General features: G+C 52.0%; 1 protein-coding gene across 1 annotated transcript; it reads right to left on the bottom strand.

Annotated features, from left to right (window-relative positions):
* Positions 1–5,879: 5,879 nt before the first annotated feature.
* Nol12 (nucleolar protein 12) lies at positions 5,880–11,760 on the bottom strand. The gene is made up of 6 exons (XM_036208206.1): positions 11,628–11,760; positions 10,316–10,421; positions 9,669–9,717; positions 9,021–9,163; positions 6,571–6,668; positions 5,880–6,302 (listed from the first exon to the last, which is right to left on the bottom strand). The coding sequence occupies exons 1-6, from the start codon at positions 11,708–11,710 to the stop codon at positions 6,134–6,136; spliced, it is 648 nt and encodes a 215-aa protein (XP_036064099.1). The 5' UTR covers positions 11,711–11,760; the 3' UTR covers positions 5,880–6,133.
* Positions 11,761–11,960: the final 200 nt, after the last annotated feature.

Genomic DNA, 11,960 nt, shown 5'->3' with positions numbered 1-11,960 from the left:
TAGCCCGGTGTAGTGGCATATACTTGTCTAGCGCTTGAAAATTTGAAGCAGGAGAATGGATTGCCCACAGTTCGATCGGCCTGGCTGCAAGAGTGAGACACTCCCAGAATGCAAAACCAAAAGGCTGGTGACGTGCATCTGTGAGCGCAGCAATTGGAAGGTGGGGACAGCTAGCTCTTCAAGTTGAGCTCTTGTGCACCGGTTACACACCAGCTCCTAAGCCAGGCCTATACACACAGCAACAAAGATCAGAGATGTCAACTGACTTGCCAGGGTCACACAGTTAATAAAGGGCAGAATCAGGACAAATATCTTGGGATGTCTGGCTCCACAGGCTACTGTGGAGCATCCTGATTTGCTAATTCTCTCATTTACCTGTGTCTGCTGAAGCGCTCAGAAAAGAAAGAATGAGTAAAATGTGGCCTCTTCCCACGTTAGGGCAGAAAGGAGGCCCCGAACAAGCCATCCCGGGCCAGCATGGAGCTGGCTTTCAAGCTGGCTTCCCCCATGGACTGGCTAGCTGTAAGTAAGACAGGGGCTAAGGGGACCTGGGTTCAGAGTCAGCCTCTAGCCCTTCTTGGCTGGGTGATCTTGAGACAGTTTCTTGACCTCTCTGAGCCTGGGGTAGAATTGGCTATTCCAACTGAGCTGGAACTGAGCATGACCCCAGCTTTCTGCCCCTACCAGGCAATTCAACCTAGAGCCAACTGAGGGTGGCCCGCCTGACAACCCAGTTCATTAAATATTTATGGTGCCTTTTGTCAGTCATGTTTGCTGAGAGTTCATCACAGAACAAGAGACCCAGGCGCTGCTTTTGTGTGCTTGTATGGTGGAGGAAAACAGATCCAGGCAAGAGAGAAATAACCAAAGCATGGCTGAGTCGGCTGGTGCTTCGGAGAAAAGGGAGCAGAGAGTGTCATGTGGGGGCTGGGCAGTGTAGTGGCTAGTGCATCTGAGCAAAGACCCCCGGGAGTGAGCCTGTAGGTCTGGACACGTCACAGGCTGAAGGACAGCCTGACATGGGGTAGAAAGCAGGAGAGGGGGACCAGATGGGCACCGTGAATGAGTGCTCACCTTATCTTGGGAATGTTTGCCCAAGAGGATGACAGAAGGCAGGGAGCAAAGGGAACTATGGGAAGAGGCCTCTCTTATAGGGGTGGGTGAGGAGGATGGCGGAGCCCAGAGAGTTCTTAGCAGTCCAGGAGATGAAGCCACCCCCTCACTCCCACATGGCTACATTTGTGCTCTCCCAGGCTGCCTGGGAGCCAGGAACCACACAGCCCTCCTCGTCTTCATCTCCAGAGAGAATTTCAGGACAGCCAGGGCTGCGGAGAAACCCTGTCTTGAGAAAACATAAAATAATGATAATAATAATAATAATTTAAAAGATGGCAAGAATTTGTCTCAGGATAGTCTTGTGTAACCATTGGTTCTTTCCTTCCACTGGCATGTTGGTTCTGGGGATCAAACTCAGGTTTTCAGACTTAAGCAATGTGGTGGTTAGTTTTAATTATCTTTTCACACTCTGCAATCATGTGTAAAGTCTCAGTGAAATGCTGCCTAGGTCGGGAGGGCCTGTGGACCTGTCTGAGGGGGGGGGCATTTTGATTACTGTTGCGGTGGGAAGACTCACTCACTGTGGGCAGCACCATTCCCTAGACAGAGGATCCTGAACTGCAGAAATGCAGGGAGGGAGCCGATCACAAATAGCGTCAATGTATGTATTGTCTCTGCTCTTGTCTGGGTGTGATGTGATTGGCTGCCCTGCAATGGACTGTAATCTGGAATTGTGCGCTAAAATAAACCCTTACTCCCGTAAGTTGCTTTTTGTTTGTTTACCTTTTTTTTTTAAAGATTTATTTATTTATTATGTATACAGTATTCTGCCTGCATGTGTGCCTGCAGGCCAGAAGAGGACACCAGATCTCATTATAGATGGTTGTGAGACACTATGTGGTTGCTGGGATTGAACTCAGGACCTCTAGAAGAGCAGGCAGTGCCCTTAACCTCTGAGCCATCTCTCCAGCCCCTGTTTAATTTTTTTTAAGCCTCTGAAGTGACTGGGCTTCCTGAGTTGAGATGCTAGTATCCTAATCACTTGGGGCATCTTTTTTTTTAATGATTTATTTTTATTTCTTGTGCACTGGTGTTTTGTCTTAATGTATGTCTGTGTGATGATGTCGATCCCCTGAAACTGGAGTTACAGACGGTTGTGAGCTGCCATGTGGTTGCTGGGAATTGAACCCAGGTCGTCTGGAAGAGCAGTCAGTGCTCTTAACCACTGAGCCATCTCTGCAGCCCCTGGTCAGGGTGTTTTATCACAGCAACAAATGAAACTAAGACACACATCTACCTATGTTGTCACTTCACTGGGCCTCTGCTCCACACTTTTGCTGGGGTCACGGCCCTGACTGAGACCCCCTTAGAGATCTGGAGAATGCCATGACTCCTGCTCTAGCCCAGAACCTGTGTCTTTACTTGGCAAGGGCAAGGAGCACCCAGCCCTTTCTCCCATGGGCAGTGGAGGGTTCAAAGCCTGGGTGAGCAAGGTGGAGGGCTATCAGGCAGAGCAGAGTAGGATGGATGACCTTTACTGGGGTCATCGGGGCTAGCTGCAGCCAGGGCTGAGCTGTGATGACGGCACACAGCCAGGCTTGTTTTCACCTTTTTAGTTGCCTAGGAAAACACAGAGTTAAAATTAGTAAACATTGGCTTCAGCTCACAGTTCAAGGAGATACATTCCAAGGCATGGTGGCAAAATCAGACTGTGGAGGTGCAAGGTTGCTTACATCTGGGGAAATGCAGGTGTTGTGAAGCATGAATTCTAATTGGTTTTAAGAATAAAAACCCGGAGTTAGATATCGGGGTAAATGCTGAAAGATCAGAGAGACAAAGGAGCCAGTCACAGCCACTTCTTACCTGGCCGACTCCTCAGCCTGAAGTGTGGGGGAGAGCTTCTGTCTCTGCCCACCTTATATTCCTCTCTCTACCCAGCCATATCACTTCCTGTTCCTCCTCCTTAGTGTTGGGATTAAAGGAGTGTGCCTCCCAAATACTGAGATCAAAGGCATGAGATCCCAAGTGCTGAGATTAAAGATGTGTGCCACCATGGCCTGGCCTCTATGGTTAGCTAGTGGCTAGCTCTGCACTCTGATCTCCAGGCAAGCTTTATTTGTTAGAGCACAAAATACCACCACAGTGTTGCTATGAAGTCAAGGTGGCTTTCAACACTGTGACTAAAGCTGCTCTAAGCTTGAGACCTCTTCTGCGCCATCTCTGAAATGGTGAATCACAGCAGATCTTCACTGACTTGTGATGGTTCCAATCCCACTCCTCCCAGGAAGGCCTCTGCCACCAAATCCTGGAGCAAGAGCTCTCAGCTGAGATCCCAGAGGTGAGGCCCCAAACCTTGGCCTTTGTCTCTTTGGGTACGGCCAGCCAGCTTGGTGGGCTTGGTCCCTGCCATAGATGTTAGAGTTACCATCTCTCCTAGGTTCCCTCCTGGGAGTCCCCACCACATGCTCATGGCACTTGAGCTGTCTTGCTCGGCATTATCTGCAGTGGCCTGAACCTGGCACGTGGCCTGAAAATAATCCTGCAGGAGGAAGCCCTCCAGCCTCTCCCTGGTTTGTCAGGATCTGCCTGCACACACCCTCACTGCCACCAGAGGGCCTCTCTAAAACAAAGCCCTGGCCCTGACTCCTGCCTGGGTGAGAGCTTCCTTCCTCTCCCGACCCACCATCCCTTGCTCTCCAGGGACGTTGAATCACACACCACCCTCTCCTGTCACCCAGCTTAGGTAGAGCCTCTCCAGACACATCAAGGGGCATCTCTGATCAGAAGCCTTCTCAAAGCCCTTGTCCTGCTCTGGAGTGCCCGGGGCCGGCTGCCTTCCCTGGACGGAGTCACTGCCCATTGTTGTCCCAGCACAGGGCCAGCTGGGAGCCATTAGCTCTCTGCCACTGGCAGCCTCTCTACAGCTCTTCCTGGGGAAGAGCCTGCTAGCCGTATCCCAATCCTCCTTCCCTCTGTTAGCATATCAAACCCTAGTTGTCTGGGCGAATGCCTTCCCAGAAGGGTTGAAGCTTCTCTCTCGGCAGGGAGCACCTTCTCCCCATTCCTGGGCCTTTGCCTTTTCAAAGGATGATTATGTCCTCCACTGTCTCTGCTAGTTGAAATGCAGGCATGATGGATATATATCAAGCAGCTATCTTAGGCTGTGAGGCAGCTGTCCAAAAGAAAAATAAAGGCCTAAAAGAAAGATCTGAAAGCCTGCCAGGCTGGGAAACTTATCAGTCTGAGAGCCCTCACTACACCACCTAGTTGTGAACTTCTGATGTACCAGGCTGGTGGCCAGGCTGGCCTAGAACTTGGGGTCTCCTACCTAGGCCCCTTGAGCTGCTGGGACTGCAAACGTGCACACACGCCTTATAACTTCATCATCCCTTTTCTTGTGTCTTTTTTATTTTAAAGATTCATTTATTTATTATCTATAGTGTTCTGCTTGCTTGCATGTACATGAACACCAGAAGAGGGCGCCAGATCTCATTACAGATGGTTGTGAGCCACCATGTGGCTGCTGGGAATTGAACTCAGGACCTCTGGAAGAGCAGGCAGTGTTCTTAAGCTCTGAGCCATCTCTCCAGCCCCCTTTATTTCATTTTTTTTAAGGCTGGCTCTCTGTAGCCCTGTCTGAGCTAGAACTCAAGAGCAAAGCAATCCTTCCTCCTCTGCTTCCCAGTGCCAGGACTACAGGAGTGTGTCATGTTCAATTCACCTCACTGCTGTTGATGAAGTCCCTACAGACCAAACTGCCCAGGATGGAGACACAGGGAAGGAGTCCAAGCTGAGAGAGGAGAGACACAAAGGAGACTGGGAGAATATGTAGGGGGTATCTGTATAAATGGGTATATCCTGGGAGGAGACACAATTTTTCCAGGGGTGTGTGTGTGTGGGTGTGTGTGTGTGTGTGTGTGTGTGTGTGTGTAGGGGGTGTCCTGTGTATCCGGGTGTACCCTGAGAGGAGACACAAGTTTTCCAGGGGGTTCTGACTCTACCTCCCTGATCTGAGGACTGGCCAAACTTTGGACTCAATTTCCTTGGTCATCTAGAAAAACCAACGGCACATAGGAAAAGAAATGTACGGCATTTCACTTGTGAATTGCCAATGTACACTGTAAATGACTTCACATTACCAGAGAAATGGGTTGGAGGCAGATGAGATGGGGACATGCTGTGAGCCATGAAGTGTGACCCTGGAGAACAGAGCATCCTGTACTTCTCACACTCCATTCTCAGGGTGGGCCCTGAAGGAGGGTCACACAGTAGGGTATCACTGCTTGAGGCTCACGTGGGGACCAAATGCCCGCATCTCCTAGCTTGCTGTCCTGCTCAGTGGTCTAAAGGGTGAGGCCCAGGCCTACTTGAGACAGCTAAACAAGCAGAGGCACCACTCCCAAAGCAGAGAGGACAGGGAATGAGGGAAGAGGCCGAGGCCAGGCCAAGCCAGGCCCAGGAAAGGCCCTGAGCTAAGCTTCCCATCCCTGAATGGGACCTTTCGACTCTAGCCCTCAGTCTTCAGACACTACCTGACAGCATGGCACAAACTCCCTATGGAGCTGAAGATGACCATGAATTGAGTCTCCTGCCTCAGCCTCCTTGACGCTTCATTAATTACCATATACCACCACAGCTGGCCACAGCTCTGGATTCCATAGGGACATGCTGGTCTCCAGCTATGACTGGGGACCCAGATACGACATGACCTTATAATACCCTCAGGAAAACCTAGAGGTGGAAGACGGACCCCTGACCATTCCCAGCACCCCAGAAGTCAACTCTGGAGCATGGCATCAAAGCCAGGACAAATCACGAGCATACACAGAGAAGTTTCAAAGACTGTTGAGTCCCAGGTGGATGTACAGGTGTGAAGAAACCCTGACACCGCTCTGCAGGCTCCTGGGGCTCTAGGAAGCCCATTCCTTCCGGGCTCGAAGCCCAGGGTGGTTCCCAAGCGAGATGGCCCCAGGCTGGAGATGTCCTGTTTCCAGGTTTAGGCTGCAGTTACCCCTCGGCATAGCTGGGTGACAGCCAAGGACTTTGGCTGGGGAGCCACAGGCTTCTTCTCAAGGGCTCACTCCCCGCTGTGCCTGGCTTTTCCAGTCATCCGGCGGCGGCGCTGAGTCTTGCTGGTACGTGTGGCACTGGGTGGTTTCTTGGTGGAGTCCTGGGCCCGCCGAGGGTGTTTCCTCTTGACCTTCTTCCGACTGTGTGCATGCAGTGTGGCTGTGAGGGAGGAGATGCTACGGAGAAAAGGGAGGCGGGTGAGGCCAGGGCCTTGGCTTACCCTTGAGACTCAGGCAAGGGTGGGAGCCTGGGGAGTGACCAATGGACTCACAGATGAGAAGCTGGGACAAGCGCCAAACATGTTTCAAACTCTGCTGGTCTGGCTCCACAGAGCCTTGCGTTCCCCACCCCCCCCCCCCAAACCTCCAGGCCAGGGCACCTCCACATGCCTAGCCACTACTGCCACACAGGCATGGGACCCAGCAGCCACAAGCCAGAGCTCACCGCTGAGACAGCAAGGGATCTTTGGACTTCCTGGGCAAGGCTTTTGTTGGCTTCTCCATGGACGGCACTTCCTCCTGGGACCCATCCAGGTCCCCTTGCTAGAGAAACAAAGGACAGGGACTGTCACAGGGAGTGGATAGTCATGCTGAGCAGGCCTAACCTTAGCACCAAAGTCTGACCTGAAAGGCCTGAGGAGGGCTCAGAGAAGGCTCTGTGCAGAGTACACTGTGTACGTCTGTCCCGTTTAGCCTTAAGTGCCAACTTGACACAGCCTAGAGTCATCGGAGAGAAGCCTCAATTGAGAAATTGCCTAGATAAGTCGGTCTATGGGCAAGACCAAGCCCACACTGGGTGGCATCATTCCTTAGGCATGGAGTCCTGGGCTGTATAAAAAAGCTAGTTAAGGGGCTGGCAAGATGGCTCAGAGGTTAAGAACACTGCTTGCTCTTCCAGAGGTCCTGAGTTCAATCCCAGCAACCACATAATGGCTCACAACCATCTGTAATGAGATCTGGTACCCTCTTCTGGCCTGCAGGCATACGTGCAGACAGAACACTGTATGCATAATACATAAACCTTAAAAAAAAAAAAAAAAAAAAAAAAAGTAGAGAGCGAGTCAGAGCAAGCAAACAGGATTTCTCCATAGTTTCTGCCTCAGGTTCCTGTGTGGAGTTTCTGACCTAACTCCCTTCTACAATGAACTGTGACCTGGAGGTTTAAGAAGAATAAACCCTTTCCTCCCTTAAGTTGTTTGTTTGTTTGTTTTTTATTTGGTTTGTTTTGGTTTAGTTTTTCAGGACAGGGTTTCTCTGTGTAGTTTTGGTGCCTGTCCTGGATCTCCCTCTGTAGACCAGGCTGGCCTTGAACTCACAGAGATCTGCCTGGCTCTGCCTCTCAAGTGCTGGGATTAAAGACGTGCGCCACCACCACCTGGCTAAGGTTTTAATGTTTGACACACTAGCAGGAAAAAAACTAGGACACTGAGAACCAGAAGGACAAAGGACAGCCTGTTTCTAAACATTCACCAAGAGTGACATCAGCAAAATGGCAAGACACAGTGTCAGGCCTTAAGGAAGGACGAGCATAAAGCAGGTAAGTGGGAGTCAGTTAGGCCGTGGCTTTCCAGGATGTAGACACTGAGCACAGAGCAGGAACTTTCCCCCTTTGAGACAGGGGCCCAGGCTGGGCTTGAACTAATGATCCTCCTGCCTTCACCCCGTCGTGTGCTCCCGTGCCTGGAAATGTGTGGGATTTTGTCCTGCTGTTTTTGTGATGTTGGGGATTGGACTCAGGGTCTCACATTCTGGGCAGGCTGTATCCTCAGCCCAGAAATGCACGTTATACTCTGACTCTGGGCGGTTGGAATCGACCAGCTGCAGGATGAAAAGAAAACATCTGGAAGGAGACACGGTGTCTGTGCTGAGTATAGACTTGTCTTTTTTTTTGTTTTAATTGTTTTAGATTTTTACATCTATTTGATGTGTATGAATACGCTGCTTGCATGTATAGCTATACACCACATGCGTGCCTGGTGCTTGCAGAGGTCAGAAGTGTCAGATCCCCTGGAACTGGAAATATAGATCGTTGTGAGCCATCATGTGGGTGCTAGGAATTGAACCCGGGTCTTCTCTAAGAGCAGAAAGTGTTCTTAACTCCTGAGCCATCTCTCCAAGGAGCCAGACTCACGTTATTCTTTGAACACTGCCCTGTAACAATAACTCAGGCAAGGCTTACAGAGAATTCAGATTTTGTTTTTGTATTATTTAGTGTGTGTGTGTATGTGCACGCGCGCGTGCGTGTGTGTGTGTGTGTGTGTGTGTGTGTGTGTGTGTGCGTGTGTGATGTATACAGGAGGTCAGAGGATAAACTGTAGGAGCCAGCCATGGAACTCAGGAGGTGGAAGCACCTTCACCCCCAAGCTCTCCCACTAGCCTGGCATTCAGCTTCTAAGTCACTAGGAGATGATTTAAAGGCCAAGAGAGGACCTGCGTAGGTTCCATGTAAATATCCCAGCGTTTTATTCAAGACTTGAACACTGTAGGCCTGAAGGGAGCCTGCTATAGAAATTCCTACACAAGCCACAGGCACAGCTTTGAGTGGAGCAGGGGCTTTGTTCCCTTACTGGGATGCTGTTGTTTTCAATTAGTGAACTGAGGATACACAACCCACACTGCAAACTCTCTGCCCTTGCACACACATGCCACAGTGTGCTGCTTGTCACACAAGGGCTGGAGTCCATCTAAGTGGTCTGTTGAACACTTAACAACAGTTGGGCTCAGTACCAAGGGCCTCTCCCCTGTATCCTCATGGTTACTGGCCCCCCGTATCCAGGCAACACTCAACTGATTGATGGGCTGAGCCATACAAGAAAGCTGCCAGGGACACGCTTCCAGGAGCAGCCCCCACAGACCAATCTACCGCTTCTTCCTCAGGGCTGTCCTGGGACCTACCTCAGGCAGGGGCAGACCTAGCAGCCGGGCCCCTGAGAGGTCCAGGTCACTGATGGTGGTCACGGTAACTGTGTGATTGGGGTGGTCGTACTGCACCGACTCGGTCTTTGCTGTCACCAGCCGCTCCAGCTCATCCGCCTCCTCTGCAAGGTGAGCACAGACCAGGCTTCAGCCCTGGCTCAGCCTCCAGGCTGCAGCTCCCTTCCAGCCCTGCAGGGATGGAGACTGGCACACCGAGTGCTTTTCCAGAGCCAGCCACTCTTTCCTTGCATCTCCCCCTACCTCCCCACTGTCTCTGCAGCTACAGAGTGGTCCAGAGTCCCACCCACAGGTAAGTGCTGCAAATGACCCTCTCTTCCCTTATGCTCCCAGCTTGTCCCTGCTTTGGAGAAACGGAGTGACAACAAGAGCTGTCCCATCCCCAGGCTCTCTGCTCAGCCTCAATGTACCACATGGTTTGGGTCCCCTGGTCTCTGGTCCACTTGCACTTAGACCATGCTTGGCCACGACATCACCACCAAGATCTCTACGGCTAACAAAGATCACCCTCCATCCAGCTTTCTCCCCATTCTTCCTTATCGCCACCAGGGGACACAGAAGCCCGGGCTCACCAGCCGCTCTCCACACAAGACCTCGGTGGGGACTCACCTAGAGCCTCCTCTCTTTCTGCCAGCATCTTCAGGTATTCCTGGTGGCGCTGAAGTCAAACGGAAGGATGTGATGGTGTTAATTGTTAACCTGACAGAATCTGGGATGCCTGGGAGATGGGCCTCTAAGCACACCTATGGGATGTTATCTTGAGGTGGGAAGACCCGCCCACTATGGGCGGTAACATTCCCTGGCTGGGATCATGGGCAGAGAAAGAGAGCCTTCAGAACCACTCTGCTTCCTGATCGTGGATGTCATGGGACCAGCTGACTCAAGCTCCTTGATCCGCCTGCCACAATGGACTGTGCCCTTGAACTGAAAGCCAGAATAAACCCTTGCTCCCCTAAGCTGCCTTTGTCAAGAGTTGTTGTTGTTGTTGTTTTTATCACAGCCACAGAAAAAGATACCAAAACAGGAAGGCACACAGTTAGAATGGCCATTCAGTCCATCCCAGGCAACAGCCCCGACCACTTCCATGGTGTGGGACCGTGGTTCCTAGAGCAAACTCAAGAGGAGGCTCATCCTTCACACACCCACAGTATCTACTTGTGCAAACAGCCACGCTCACACACCCTCCGCTCTGCCCCTCCCCAGGAGTTGGCCCCCACCCCTCCAACCCCGGCCCCTCACCCTCCTCCGCACCTCACCTCTTCCCGGAGCTTCTTCTGCTCCTGCTTAAGTCGGTGCTTTATCTCCTCGATGGCTGCCTTCTTCCGCTCCACCTTCCGTTTGTGGAAGCCTGTCAGGTACTCCCTGCCCGAAGGAAGCAGGGGAGAGTCAGGAGGAGCCAAGAGGAGAGAAGGGCCAGGCTCTATCCTACCCACTAACCCATTCTACGCTCTCCACAGCCTGTCCTTATTTGACAGATAAGGACACTGCGGGAGACTAGGGTGCTCATCCAAGGTCACAGAGAACATGGTTATGAGTCATTCAATGGCAAGGGTACCTTACAAGAAAGGCATTGCTAGTCCTGGCTAGACCATCACAGTGTACTTACAGATAATCCTAGGTGGTATAACCTACCACACACCTATGTTGTAAGGGACAGTCTCATTACACGCTCCATCATTGACCACAACACACCATACAATGTGTGACAGAATGCTTTTTCCCAGCCTTCATCCTCCAGGGCACCTAATTCACCTACGTGTCTTCCCACTTGGTGGGTAAACACGATGCAATGTGATAGAGACAGACCAAGTGGGGGCTGCTTCCACACTGCTAGGTGTCATCTCTAGCAGGGCTTTCCAAGAACGCCTTCACCCAAATTTCTTTCGAGAACCAACCAACACCCAGTCCTCAATGACATCTGACCCCTAAGCCCACCAGTGGGGTGGGACCTAGGGGCACCCCCCCACACACACACCGACCGACTCTTGCTTCCTCCTACTATCTGATCCATGCTCTGTTCCCTATTTTGTTGTGCTGGAGGGTTAAACCTAAACTAATTAGTGCACATTGCTTTGGAGACAGGGACTCTATAAATCGCCCAGACTGGTCTTGAACTCTCTCTGTAGTCCTTGACTTCACAATTCCCCTGCCTCAGCATCCCGAGTGGCTAAGACTACAGGTCTACACCACCAGGCCTGGCCATTGCCGTTCCCTTTGGTGCGCTGCATTAGAGCTTCCGCAGACTCACTACAGCGTGCCATTTATCTACGGTGACACCGAAGCGCAGAGGTTCAGCCTCCGGGGCCCAAGCTTGGTTGGGACACAGTATGATGAGTTAATGAATGAACATAAACCTCTCTCATTCCATTCGCACAGCCCTGCGCACGCCAGAACCCGCGAGGGGAGACCCAGCGACTCCATCCCTCCAGGCGGGGAAAGCGGAACGGGGTCTTCAGGCACGTCCAGGGGCGGGGCCGGAAGGACTCTCCGCGTGAACGTACGCGCCCTGGACCTGGCCAGGCCTCCCCCGGCAGCCCGACGGGAATCCGGTTCGACCCTGCCACTCACCGCCGCTTCTCTTCATCGAAGTTGAGGACGACCCGGGGCCGCCGGTCATCTCCATCTCGCTTCTTCTTCTTGTTGCGGCCCATAACTGGGAAGCTAGCTTCCGGTAGCGTGGCTGCCGCTAGCCTAAAACACTTCCGAGTGTAACAGTTTCAGGTTTCCGGGAGAGCGCGCTTAGTGGCCTGGTTCCACAGTTCCGCCGACTTGTCTCCGCCTTTTAAAGGAGCCTCCCATCCTGTCTCGCTCCGCTTTGCTTCAGGTCTGACCGATTCTCGCAGAATGGCTTCAGTGAGAACTAGGCACTCCGATTCCATCACCTAGCCTGGCCCTCACAGG

The sequence above is a fragment of the Onychomys torridus genome, chromosome 16 (assembly GCF_903995425.1).
Source record: "Onychomys torridus chromosome 16, mOncTor1.1, whole genome shotgun sequence".
Lineage (NCBI taxonomy): Eukaryota > Metazoa > Chordata > Mammalia > Rodentia > Cricetidae > Onychomys > Onychomys torridus.
Note: the sequence above shows the minus strand (reverse complement) of the source record. Positions and strands in the feature narration are given on the sequence as shown.

What these genes read in the sequence shown, in the direction of transcription:
- Nol12 (XM_036208206.1), bottom strand. Translation starts at nt 11,710, where the DNA reads ATGGGCCGCAACAAGAAGAAGAAGCGAGATGGAGATGACCGGCGGCCC. An exon ending in AGAAGAAGCTCCGGGAAGAG is followed by an intron (nt 9,718 to 10,315) that starts GTGAGGTGCGGA and finishes GTTTGACTTCAG; the next exon opens with CGCCACCAGGAATACCTGAA. An exon ending in GATCCCTTGCTGTCTCAGCG is followed by an intron (nt 6,303 to 6,570) that starts GTGAGCTCTGGC and finishes TTTTCTCCGTAG; the next exon opens with CATCTCCTCCCTCACAGCCA.